Source organism: Manis javanica, chromosome 1 (genome assembly GCF_040802235.1).
Source record: "Manis javanica isolate MJ-LG chromosome 1, MJ_LKY, whole genome shotgun sequence".
Classification (NCBI taxonomy): Eukaryota; Metazoa; Chordata; class Mammalia; order Pholidota; family Manidae; genus Manis; species Manis javanica.
Window position 1 is genome coordinate 161,797,192 of NC_133156.1, and position 12,989 is coordinate 161,810,180.

General features: G+C 36.6%; 1 protein-coding gene across 9 annotated transcripts in view; it reads left to right on the forward strand.

Moving 5' to 3' along the window:
• REV1 (REV1 DNA directed polymerase) overlaps positions 1–12,989 on the forward strand; it is a 120,859-nt gene that overhangs the window by 71,767 nt on the left and 36,103 nt on the right. For 7 of the 9 annotated variants that reach the window (XM_073239813.1, XM_073239809.1, XM_073239790.1 and 4 more), the window contains 3 exons: positions 3,707–4,410; positions 7,207–7,314; positions 8,724–8,840. In XM_073239813.1, coding sequence (XP_073095914.1) covers positions 3,707–4,410; positions 7,207–7,314; positions 8,724–8,840 — 929 coding nt within the window. Of the gene's footprint in view, positions 1–3,706; positions 4,411–7,206; positions 7,315–8,723; positions 8,841–11,206; positions 11,406–12,989 lie in introns of those variants that run through there. The other 2 variants (XM_017657140.3, XM_017657141.3) reach the window with 1 other exon arrangement.

Genomic DNA, 12,989 nt, shown 5'->3' on the forward strand with positions numbered 1-12,989 from the left:
CACTTCCATCTGGAATAGTCCCTCCAGAATACACTGAAGAGACGGTTTGTGGGAGGTGAATTCCCTCAACTTTTGCTTATCTGGAAATTGTTTAATTCCTGCTTCAAATTTAAAATGATAATCTTCCTGGGTAGAGTATTCTTGGTTCGAGTCCCTTCTGTTTCATTGCGTTGAATATATCATGCCACTCCCTTCTGGCCTGTAAGATTTCTGCTGAGAAATCTGATGATAGCCTGATGGGTTTTCCTTTGTAGGTGACCTTTTTTCTCTCTCTGGCTGCTTTTAATATTCTGTCTTTGTCCTTGATCTTTGCCATTTTAATTATTATATGTCTTGGTGTTGTCATCCTTGGGTCTTTTGTATTGGGAGATCTGTGGACTTCCATGGCCTGAGAGACTATTTCCTTCCCCAGATTGGGGAAGTTTCAGCAATTATTTCCTCAAAGATACTTTCTATCCCTTTTTCTCTCTTCTTCTTCTTCTGGTACCCCTGTAATGCGAATATTGTTCTGTTTGGATTGGTTGCACAGTTCCCTTATTATTCTTTCATTCTTAGAGATGCTTTTTTCTCTCTGTGCCTTTGCTGCTTTGTATTCCTGTTTTCTAATTCATGTTTCATTTCCTGTCTCTTCTACCTTGTCCCTCATCTAATCTGCTTTTAAACCCCTTCATTGTATGTTTCATTTCAGATACTGTATTTTTCAAAGTTTCTATCTGTTTCTTGAATTCCTTCCTGAGGTCTTGACTATCTTTCTGTAGCTCCATGAGCATGTTTCTGATTTTTATTTTGAAGTCTTTATCAAGAGGATTGATGATTTCAGTCTCACTTAGCCCTCATTCTGGTGTTTGAGGGAATTTGGTTTGTACAAGAATCTTCTGCCATTTCATATTTCTAATGATTTTCTTGAAATAACAACTTTGTGTAGGCGGCACCCTCAGTGCCCAGAAACTCTACTCTCTGGAGGTGCCCAGCACATGGAGCAGTGATAGGGTCACAGGTGAGAGGCACCGGTGCCTGCTGGGAGGAAAGAGCTCTTTCTTGCTTTCTGGCTTCAGTGCCTGCCTCTACTGCCAAGGCCATTGCGCCAAGCAGGCAGGGAAGATCCTCTACGTTATGCCTTTGTAGCTGGTGTAGGTGGGGCCTTCCTCTGGCTGGCCTATCATGATGGCTGGGGCAGCAGGTTTGTGGATTGATGCTGGCTAAGAGGAAGGAGCGGCAGTCTGCCTATCACAGTAGTGGGCCTCAGCACTGTGTTGCCAGCCATGGGGTGAGTTGTGTGAAGTTCTGAAAATTCCCAACCTGCTGGACTCTGCACTGAGACAATTTTGTTCACCTGTCCTTTCTCTTGAGCAGCAAGCTTTGTGCAATCCTTGCCCCTTTAGCTCCCCCTCTTACTTTTGGGAATTCTTTCAAAGTGCCTACCTTTCTTTTGTCCCAGAGCAGCTGGTTGTGGGTACCTGTTTCCAAAAGCGGCTGCAATCTCTATCTCTGAGTATTCTGCCTGTCTTTGCTTTCCAACCTCTCTAATCTCCAGAGCACCAGGCCATGTGGGTTCGTGCTCCCGGATTAGATCTCCTGGGGTGGTATTTAGCAGTCCTGGGCTTCTACTCCCTCCCTGCTCCATTTCTCTTCTTCCCGCCTGTGAGCTGGGGTAGGGGGAGGGCTCGGGTCCTGCTGGATCACAGCTCTGATACTTTACCCTTTTTCATGAGGTCTTCTCTTATCCCCAGATATAGGTAGTTTGTTGTAGTCTTCTTTCCTGTTGCTCTTTCAGGATTAGTTGTATTTGGTATATTTTCATGTTATGTGTGGTTTTGGGAGGATGTTTCTGCCTCACACCATTCCGCCATCTTGTTTAATACTTTTTACCTCAAACTTTAAATTTTTTTAGTACAGCCAAGGGGTACAAGTAATATCAGAAAACCTTTCCAAACACATAACTTCGTATTTTTTTATCCACCCTAATAAAAGTAGAAAGTATGTGTTTTTTGAAATTCTTCTGTGAGTCAATTTTAAGATGAATTTACCTAGTAGATTTTACTTACTACATTTACTATTTTGTGTAATAAATGTATATCTACCAGTGTGTATTTCCAGGATAGCTACTTTGTAAATACCTGTTTTGTATTCTAAAAATATATAGTATAGAAAGAATGTATATTAGCAATGTGTTGCCTTGACAATATATGCATTTGTTACATATGTTGCTAGTATACATGTAAAAATCTTAATATTTGTAACACAGAAAACTAGATGTAAGACTTTTCTGACTTTTGTTGCTTCCTATGATCTTTATATTTTGGTTATCTTCAATAAATTTTATATATTTCTTGGAAAATCTTTTTGTGACTTTTTGCTCTCTTGCTTTGTCTTTATCTCTAGGGCCAGGTTTTCTCTTACATGTAACAAATTAGGTTTTCTTTCTTTCCTTTTAATCATTTCCAGTTTGTCTTCTTTTTCCTTTTCACTGGTGTCATCTGAGGATTGGACCTACTCAGAGTAGGCTGTCATCCCATGAGATTGTCAGCCAGAGTGAACCCAGAAATGGGTGGTGATGTTTTGCATCTGACTCAAGTGTACCTTTACTATATATTCAGATTGTTATTACTAATAAGATACCGTTGCTGGCATTGTGATGAGGGATTTTAAATTAAATCTGGTGACACTGGTCATCTCACCAATGCCTTGGTACTATGTGTGGCACCCTCATCTGAAGCTTGAACTATAATCGAATTAATGCCATGGATGTTTCTAAGTATAATGAATTACTGCTCTCTAATTCTGGTTTTTGTTACTTAGATGATTCTTGTGAATGGAAATAGATTTTGTCTTTATTAACAGAGCATTACCAAGCAAATGTCTAAAGGAGCCAGGATGTGAATTTAGCATAACATTTGTCATAGGTCCTGCATTTATAAACCTGTCATCAGAAAACTTGGTCCAGTTTGCCTTGGGCTACCCTGACATCTAAATATGCTTTTCTTAGAAAAGAAATGCCATTTCCCTTGATACTAGGGCAAGCATCCTCATTTTTCCAGGTATAAATTTTACTGAATTATGCATACAAATTGACCTGGTTCTTTTTATCTACTTGTGTACAACAGTTGGTCCCACTGATGGTTTAATAAATATAGGCTGTCAGTGTTCCCTTAGTGAAACTAACTGACCTCAGGATTGTAGCAGTGTTGGATTAAATGTGTTGAATAGTGCCTTACATAAAACTAAAATTAAAGCTAGGAATAAGAATTCAAGTAAGGTTTCTTAGCCATTTTTATGGGAATTACTCATATTAACTCCTCATTTATTGACTACATAGTAAATGCCAGGCACTGTGTTACAAACTGGGTAGTTAGAGCTCACAGATTGCAGTCAATTTTTAGTGGGAAAAGTAATTGGAAATAGTTTTTCTGAGTTTTCTTCAACGTGAAGGTGATTCTGTTGTATTTCTTCATTGGGAGTGTCTGAAGTTTTAAAAAAGAAACTAAAAGGCTGTTAATGTTCTAGAATTTTCCCAGTTACCATACTACCCTGATTTAGGAAAGAACTGTCTTTTATTGGAAGACAAAATATAAAATTTATGGCTTACTTTTTCAGTTTTGATCAGAGGGATATTGAAGTGTCACTAAGACAAAGTTTAAATGAAAAATTATTTTAGTCCTGAAGTCACAGACATTATCAACTTAAATCCTTTTTTTCCCTGCTTTAGAAATCACATAATTAAGAAGATTGAGGCAGAAAATGAAGTCAGAGTCAATGGAACAAATAGTTGGAATGAAGAAGATGCAAATAATGGTTTTAGTTTTGTGGAGCTTGAACAGCTCTTTCCAGGAAGGAAACAAAATGGAATTCCCCATCACAGAGACAGCTCTGCCATTTTTAATGGACACACTCATAGCTCTAATGGTGCCTTAAAGACCCAGGATTGCTTGGTGCCCATGGGCAACAGTGTTGCCAGCAGGCTTTCTCCAGACTCTATCCAAGAGGAGAAGGCTGAGAACAGCACGGACTTCAGAGACTGCCTCATGCAGCAGCTGCAGCAGAGCCCTAGAAGCACAGATGCTTTGCGGAGTCCACACAGAACTAATTCCTTCCCCTTATCATCTTTGCACAGTCACACTAGAATAAATGGCGCTCACCACTCCACTGTTCAGGGGCCTTCAAGCACAAAAAGCACTTCTTCAGGACCTACTCTTAGCAAGGCAGCACCTTCAATGCCCTCCAGACCCTCAGACTGCAATTTTATCTCAGACTTCTTTTCCCGTTCAAGACTGCATCACATATCAACGTGGAAGTGTGAATTGACAGAGTTTGTCAATACCCTACAAAGACAAAGTAGTGGTATCTTTCCAGGAAGAGAAAAGTTAAAAAAAATGAAAACAGGCAGGTCCTCACTTGTTGTAACTGACACAGGTAGATACTTACTAAAATTGTTTATTTAAAAAACAAACATGCTTGATCATTTTGTTCTTAAACTCTCATTGCTTTTCTGATCTATGCTAACCTCTTGTAAAAGTCTTCAGGAATATCAAGTTATGTAAGTTACAGAAATATAACATAGAAAACTTTCATATTTATTAGAGTATTTTTTACAAAACTAGGTTTAAATGTGGCTAAGAAGTTCTTTAGGTAATTTTAAACAGTAACAACTATGGTATTCTGATCATCCTTCATGTAGATCTTACCAGTTGGTGAAGTTTTGAACTGTGTAAAATATAACATACTGTATTCAGTGCTTAAGCTCCTGTAAGAATGAATTGGTTTTGTAAAAGTAACTCAATTCCTACAAGCTTGCATCATAATGATTTTCAAAATAATGAAATAACTTTGATATAATAGCTGTTGTAATTATGGTGGTAAACTTAGATTAAGTATTTTTACATAAAAATGAAATTGTATTTTGTTTTTTGATACTTAGCATCAAAAACAAACAAAACCAACAACAGGCTGTATTTCTCTGCCTATCATAGATTAGTATTTGGTTGAAGTTTTAGTTGCTTTTTATAGATTATATATAATTTTCTTTTTTTAAGGGAGCATGATCTCAGAGATTATCTAATATTGCCCTTTAATTTATAGCTGCAGAAACTGAGGTACAGAGAGAAACTCATGGTTCTGTTCTAGAAAATGACAGTCCCTCCGTGTGGGTTTTTCTGTAATATTTTGCTGTGCTTGATGTATTTCTAAATGCTTTTTGTTATTTATGAAATATTTCAGAATAATGTTGTAGGTATTAGATTATCCTTACATCATGCCTTGGCCTTGTAACCTAAAGGTCATATAATTTTGAAAGCTTTTAAAGAACTATTATAAATTAGTTCCACAAATGGGAATAAAATGATAAATTTTTATATTGTATGAAAGCATTCAGTAGGTATTTTATATATGCTTTCTGAACTACTTGATGGTTTAAAGCTGTTATTTTAGGTTGTTTATGTTACATGTATAGAATACTTTTATACAGCAGCATTATAACTGTACAGACTTACAAATAATTTCTTGAGGTTATATGGAGAATAGGGTAGCAAGGAAGTACATGGCTTTGGAGTTAAGTGACATGGTCTGAGTCCAAATCCTGGCTCTGCCACTCTTAGGGTCCAGGACCATGGGCAAATTAGTTCCACTCTCAGATCTCAGTTTCCTCTCAGCAGCTAAGTGGCAGACAGTTCATGATGCTCACTTCATGGGGCTGTGAGCTGAAGGAAGATGGTGTGAGCAAAGACTAGTGCCTTGGATGTAGTGAGAACGAGGTAAATGCTCTCACCATCCCAGGTCAGTGAGTAGAGTAGTATGAACCTTTTGGGGAGTAAATGTTGGTTTTTGGAAGCCTGTTGTGAAAACCAACCCTTAGTAGAGTTGACCCTTGAACAACATGGGAGTTAGGGGTGTTGAGCCCCTAACAGAGTTGGCTCCCCCGCACAGTTGAAAATCTGTATGTAACTTTGACTCCCCATAGCCTACTGTTGACTAACACATTTTTTTATGTATTTTAGACTGTATTCTTGCAGTAAAGTAAGCTAAAGAAGAGAAAATGATTTGCAGATTGTCACAAATTTTCAAGAACTTTTACAATATATTTACTGAAGAAAAATCCATGTATAAGGATCTGCACAGTTAAAACCCAAGTTGTTCAAGGGTCAATGTACTAGTATTCTTAAATAGGAAAACTCCTTTACAAGAACAGAACTTTTTACAAGCTCAAGAGTTTTTATTACCCAGACTTGGGTGACTTGGAAGACCAGGGAAAAAGGCTTAGGATGAGACTTCCATAGAAGAGAGCTCTGGTTGTAGCTGGATTTGAGTTAAAATAGCCCTAAGGAATTAATCTGCAGCTTAGAGTGATTAGAGTCCTTAGGAGGGAACACTCACCTTAAACCTCCAAAGTGTGGTATATATGCTGCAGAGCTAATTTTAATAGTATTTAATGGTTTAAGAAGAAAAATGTCATTATATATGTATATATGTGTGTGTCTGTGTACACACATACATAAATACATATACACAGTTTTTTTTATTATAGACTTTTTAAAGTATCTATTTAAAGCAACAGTGTGATGGCTTGAGGGCTCTGAAGTCAGACTGCGTGGGATTGAATACTAGGTCAGCCTTTTACTGGCTCTATGACTTAGGCAAAATATGAATCTGTATAATGGGGAAAATAAGATTACCTATCTCATAGTGTGGTAACAATTTAAATAAATTAATACAGGTAAGCAGCTCATTTATTACAAACTGCTTAATACCTACCAAACATTCAATAATTAGCATTTTTTATTGTTACTTTGTCAAGGAATGTTAGTAGACTGCGTGCAATGGTGATCATATAAAGTTATTGGTAGCTCCATGTAACTAAATAAATGAAAACACCTTTATACAGTTCTATAAAATATTCACACAGATAATTTTAAGAGAAGAATTTAGACAAACTTAATTAGAGGCAATTATTAGAATATAGTCTAGGAAAACATGGCCTCTTAATAATTGACTTTACATTATGTTTGGAAACTAAATTTATCTCTGAACTACTTTTAATGCCAAAGAAACTGAAATTTGACTTCCTTTGAGGTGATAGAAATAATAAATTCTATATATTTTAAGACTTCATTCTACTTGTAAGCATTTGAAAATGTTATTTTTAAATGAACAGAACCTGATTTTTTTAATTTTAAAAATTAATTTTGGGTTTGAACATTCTCTTTTTCCTTCTAGGAAATATGTCAGTATTGAGTTCACCCAGACATCAGAGCTGTATAATGCATGTTGATATGGATTGCTTCTTTGTATCAGTGGGTATACGAAATAGACCAGATCTCAAAGGTCTGTATTCTTGTTTAAGTTTTAAGAAAGTTGATATATTGTTATATAGTCTAAGAGATACTTCTTTAAGGAATATTTATTCTAATTTTCCTTGGTAGAATCAGGTCCTGCTTCCAGATTTTCTTGATTGCATTTATCAAGAAAGATGTAGCAAGATGAGAAAAGTTTTCTCTCCCTGTAGAGAACATGTCATTGGGGAGGAGTCATCCTGTGCCACTGAAGGATCTGTGGTCCAAGATGAATGTAGGCAGGGACCTGCACTGGGTATTTTCTGTATTTTTATCTAGATTTACTATTTGTGAATAAGTGGAAATTTTATGATACTATATGTGACTTGGGTCACTGTGCTTTCTCTTGAATAAATAATTGATTAAATTGCCCTGATGGTTGTGAACATTCCAACTTTTTGGTTTTAGCATAATTTTGTATTACTGAATATTGCCAAGAGATGTTGTCATCTGTGCAGTCTTTGTTTCATTGGAATTTCAGATACGTGAGCTATTGTAGATACTCGTGAGCTACTCAGTGTCTTTTAAAACGTATATTCTGGAATTTTCAGTATTTCTGTGTGTCTGGAAAATTTAACTATTAGCATTTTCTTCTTAGAGTCAGCTGTTTCCTTAGGAAGGCACAGAACTGCTGGGTTAATCCCAGGGCTTTAATTTTGTCATGAGTAGTTGCTGCTTCAGCTCTGAAAGGAGTGTTTAGAATGTTAAAGAATTAATCTTAGCCTGTGAGTTACTTCTTGGTATATTGGAGTTTTACTGTTTTGTGTTTATTGTCCTCACAATAAATGCATTCAGTTAAAATGTATATGAATTATCGATGCCATTTCTTTAAGTTGTAGTTATCTTGTAACTTAACACACACACAAGGAGAGGATACATGAAAGGTTTTATAACTAAACCAAAAACTGAGTAGTAGATCAGATTGTGATTCTTCTGCATGTATATTTAATTTGTTACTCTGGTTGTAAAATTAAAATATTAGTTGAGATGTTAATCCTATTTTATTGATATGAGAAATACAAAAAAAATCTAGATATAGTTCATTTTTCTGTCTCTTCCTCACCCCACCAATCTGAATCTAGGATCTGACTTGCCTATTTTCTACTGTAGGAAACCAAACAAAAACCATGGAAAGCTAAGTCATAATATTGCATTTCATTTGACTTAAATATATCAAAATTGTCTTAAATAGTTTGCTTTTTTGGGGGTGCTGGGAAATTTACATGACTTAGACTTTGTCATTAATAATCCTTAAAGGTATTAGTTGCTTTATACATTAATGACTGAAAAAAGCTAGAGAAAAAAATATCATTCAAAAATTGAAAATTTTTCTTCTATGTATCAGTGTTGTTAACATTCCTGTACCAAGATTTAAACATAATTTTATTCATTTCTTCATAGGAAAACCAGTGGCTGTCACAAGTAACAGAGGAACAGGAAGGGCACCTTTACGTCCTGGTGCCAACCCTCAGCTGGAGTGGCAGTATTACCAGAATAAAATCCTGAAAGGCAAAGCAGGTACAAATAATGAGCTCTCTTTGAAGTCATTGAGCTCCTATTGAAGACTTCTGGATTTTGCTCTTGGTGGTGTTCTAGAAATGAAAGAGTTGAAATAATTAGCTTTTTCATTCAAGGGATTTAAGGAAGTCAGTGACATCTTAAAGTAAAATCTGAATAATGCAAATGACTGGTTTATAGTTATGCTCTGTTGAATTGGATGGTATTTTCCTGGGTCAAAGTGAAGAATGTTTTTTATAAGGTGTGATTAATTCACTTTGTGTAAATATAGATTGGGAATGACAATCATGAACGTCATTTGTGGAAACCTCTAGACTCAGGAGGTAACTACTAGTTGTTTGGCCCCTGGGCTCATGCTGATGATTTGTATGAGGCAGCGGAATAAGAAACAGTAAGGCTTAAGAAGATAAATACCAGCAGTCTCTTCCCTTATTTTGTTGAATCTGTTTCATATGAGAAAAACATTTTCTTGCCTCTTTAGCTTTTAAATATTTTGGCTATTGATTTAAAAAATCATAAATTATAGTGATCACAGTACAAATACTAAGATTTTCGTGTATCTCATCCCCCGCCCCGAGTAAATTCCCTGAGAAATATTTCCTTAGAGATTAAAATTCTTTGTCATTTATCACTTCCCCGATGGATGACTATACAAAGACAAAAATTTTTTTAATTTTTCAGAGAAGTAGTCAGAAATTAGAGAGCTAGTGGAGTGGAAGGCATGCCAGTGATTTCAGGTATCTAGTTTTTAGTCATGCAACCTTGGGCTTATTTTAGAAATGATCTCAGTAAATTTAAGGCAAAAGGAAAGCCAGTGGACGTATCTGAGGACCTTTTTGTCTACAGTCTTTTTGTTGGTTGTGATCATCTGTTTTATAGGGTATGAGTACAAAAGAAAATAATTGCAGATATGTCTTTATGCTTCACTTGTACCTGTATTTTCCAGGTTTCCCAAAGCTTTTCTTGGTCTTTAAATCTTGTAAGAGAGTTTGAGGTTTTAGTGTTGTGTGTGTCGTGAGTAAACCGTGGCAGCTTATGATGAGTCTGTTGAGTCTGAGGAGCTGCGGTGTCTGACAGCATGGGCAGTCCCCTAAGTACTGGTAGTGTGGCCTTATGGTAGGTTGGTTTTTCTTTCTGTGTTTTCTGTGTGTGGTGTTACTAAAAAGATGGAAATCTTAAGTTCTAGCAAATAAGTAACTGAAGGAAATGCACAATACTTGACACATACTAGACACTCCGTAAAAACTAACCAAACATGGAGAGAAGGAATTGGTATTTTTACCAAGTGCACACCGTTCAATGACATCTCCCAGTTGCTCAGGGCTCCAAGTTTCTCCAGTGGGTGGGATCTTGTGTTTGCCACGCATCTCATGTCAGCAGGCAATATCTAGAGCTTTGTTCTTGGTAGGTACACGTTCCTTGGGAGTAGCAGAGAGCTAGCTAGTCTTACTCTTTCCTTCCATCACAAAAGCTCTAACCATGATGAGTTTTATTTTAACAGAATACTGTCATTGGTTACCTAATTGTCTTCATCAGTTTAACCACTGGATTTTCTAACATTGCAATGACCTTTTATAAGTCACATCTCCTTTGTTCTACATGTGTGTGTTAAACCTGAAAGTAAATGAAATACTGAAATTTCACTTGCCATTGAAAGCTTCCAAAAATAGATTTTCCTGTCACTAGAAAAGCTGAATACAACACTGCATCTTTTACATCCTTTCTTTAACTTGTCTTTCACTTTTATGTCTTAAGCCTTTGACTCATTGGGAACTTACCAAATATTTGCTGTGTATAAAGTGAATAAATTGTCCTTTATTACGAAGTTTTGGTTGTAACTAAACTTGTACTTAAAACTTGTTTTTTTCAGGGCCTTTGTTCTTCTCTTGTTACTGTCCCTGATCTTTCTTTCTCTGAGTCCTTATTAGATATGACACTAAATTATAAAATATTGAGGGTCAATTTCGGAATTAGAACCTTTGGCTGATGTTTTGGCTTGTCTGTCTAGGCAAAGTGTCAGAACAAACAGCATCTTTACCCCTTATGGAGACTTTGGGCTCTTACTTGTCATACTTGGAGACTCTCTGTCTAATCAGACCAGCATAAGCAGGGGCTCTCTATCCACAACTTCCTCTGGAAGCTGCTTCCTGAGCAGGGCTAAGCAGTGACGTTTGTCACTGATGGTCTCATTATTGGCAATCCATCAAATATTCAAGATTTTATTGTTGGGGCCTTTTATCACTTCCTGGATTCCAGGATGTGGATGTTCCCTATCCCTTCAACAACCTCAGTGTTCATTCTAAAGAACAACAGTTTTTAGAATCATATTAGCCATAGATTTATTCTCAGCGATTTCTTTTTCACAGACTTGGGTCCTGGCCTCTGATTTCTCCAACCGTTCCTCCACATTCTCCATGTGCCCGTCTAGTTTGTCAAGTTTCGCTGAGCAGTTCTCTACTTTGCCCTCCAGTGAGGACAGTGTGTCCCTGCATTTCCCTGGCTCTCCCTCGAAGCAACTCACTCGCTCGTGGAGGGACCCACGCACTCTGCTGCACTATGGAAAAGGTCAGCTGGCCCAGGGAAGAGCCACCTCTCAGGCAGGGCATTGGGAGCGCAGGGACCCAGACACCGTTCCCACCTCAAGCATGGTTTCCTGTAATTTTTAAGACAAGTGACTTAGATTATTTAACTAGCCCTTCAAATATAACTCACATAATTCCCCAACTTTAAACACATAACTCATGGTTACACCTTTGAAAGGCAGCTGGTTATGGCTTTTCAAGCTTCTACTCTTTATTTTTTCTTTTCTTTTTTTTTTTTTTGAGGGGTGGTGGTTTAGAAGTAGCCTCTGTTGATCTGTGATACTGTCAATCTTGAAACTTATAGATTTTCAGCTTAGAATAATGGACTACTAAACTAAGATGTGGCCTCTGTGACCCTTCAGAAACACTGGGTAGTCTGCTCTGCATTCTGTCTTCAACTTTTCAGAGTATAACTTGTTTGTTAGATCAGAAGTCAATAGCTCAAAGTATATATACTCTGCTGTTCTTAGTTTTGATATGAGTGGGATTTGACCCCATGAAGAGGCCAATCCTCAGAGTTTGATTTGCATTTATGCTTTGCATGTATGGGTGCTGGAACCCTGAGATGTTTGTGTGGGTTGCATTGTTGGGTAAAGATGCTGATAGTTACTGCAGTGAAATCAGGAGTTGTTTTAGCCCTAAAGTGTAAAACCAGACATTTGGCCACATGCATTTTTGTTCATAAAGAACAGTGGCTGAGATTGTGTTTTTGGACTATATGTTTTTAAGGCATATTCTCCCTGGAACTTAATAGTAGCTATCCCAAGAGGCCTATGAAGTTGTACTTTAATCTATTTCTCAATTACTAGTGATGCTAATGGTGGTAAAGAGGTAAAGTAGCAAGCAGTCACTAGGCTCTTTTGACTCTGCACTCTGTATTTTGTGTGAAGCTGTAAATTAGATTTGGCTACTGAGAGATGGGCGAGCTGTTCTGTTTAGGCTAGAGCAATTGGTATTTGGATCACACCTGAATGTTTTTAATTGAATGTGCATCATTAAACCAAAAGTAGAATTTTCTTAAGAAGGGAGGTAATGTTGTGAAGCTCTTTTTCCTGATAGATGTTTGAAAGAAAGAACTTATATTTGTAATGAAACTTCTTTATGTATGTGACTTACTAAATTATTGTTTGATCGAATGTCTTGGGGGAAGTTATGTTTGTTGAACATGTTACTTAATTAGCTTTACATTTTACAGATAGATCTTTTAGGAAACAGCGAAGAACATTCAGAGAAATTTATATTTTTTATTAAGAGCTATGTAATCCTTGTAGGGCTACAGAAGGGGGTCATCTACCTGATCATTTTCATCCTTTTTCATCTCAAGAGACTGTTAAAGGGAGGGACATTTTATATTTATCTTTTTATATATTAAAAAAAAATCTTATTAGAAAAGAACACTTTGTCAATTTATTGGGTTTTTTTCCTGATGGTGAAGAATGTAATGGAAGTAAACAATTTTAGAGTCATAGATTTTCTTTTATTAAATTAGGAGGTAAATTTCAAAGGAGAAAACTATTTGGAATTTGTGAAGCATTTGTATATAAAAGGAACGGAAAATATGTTTCTT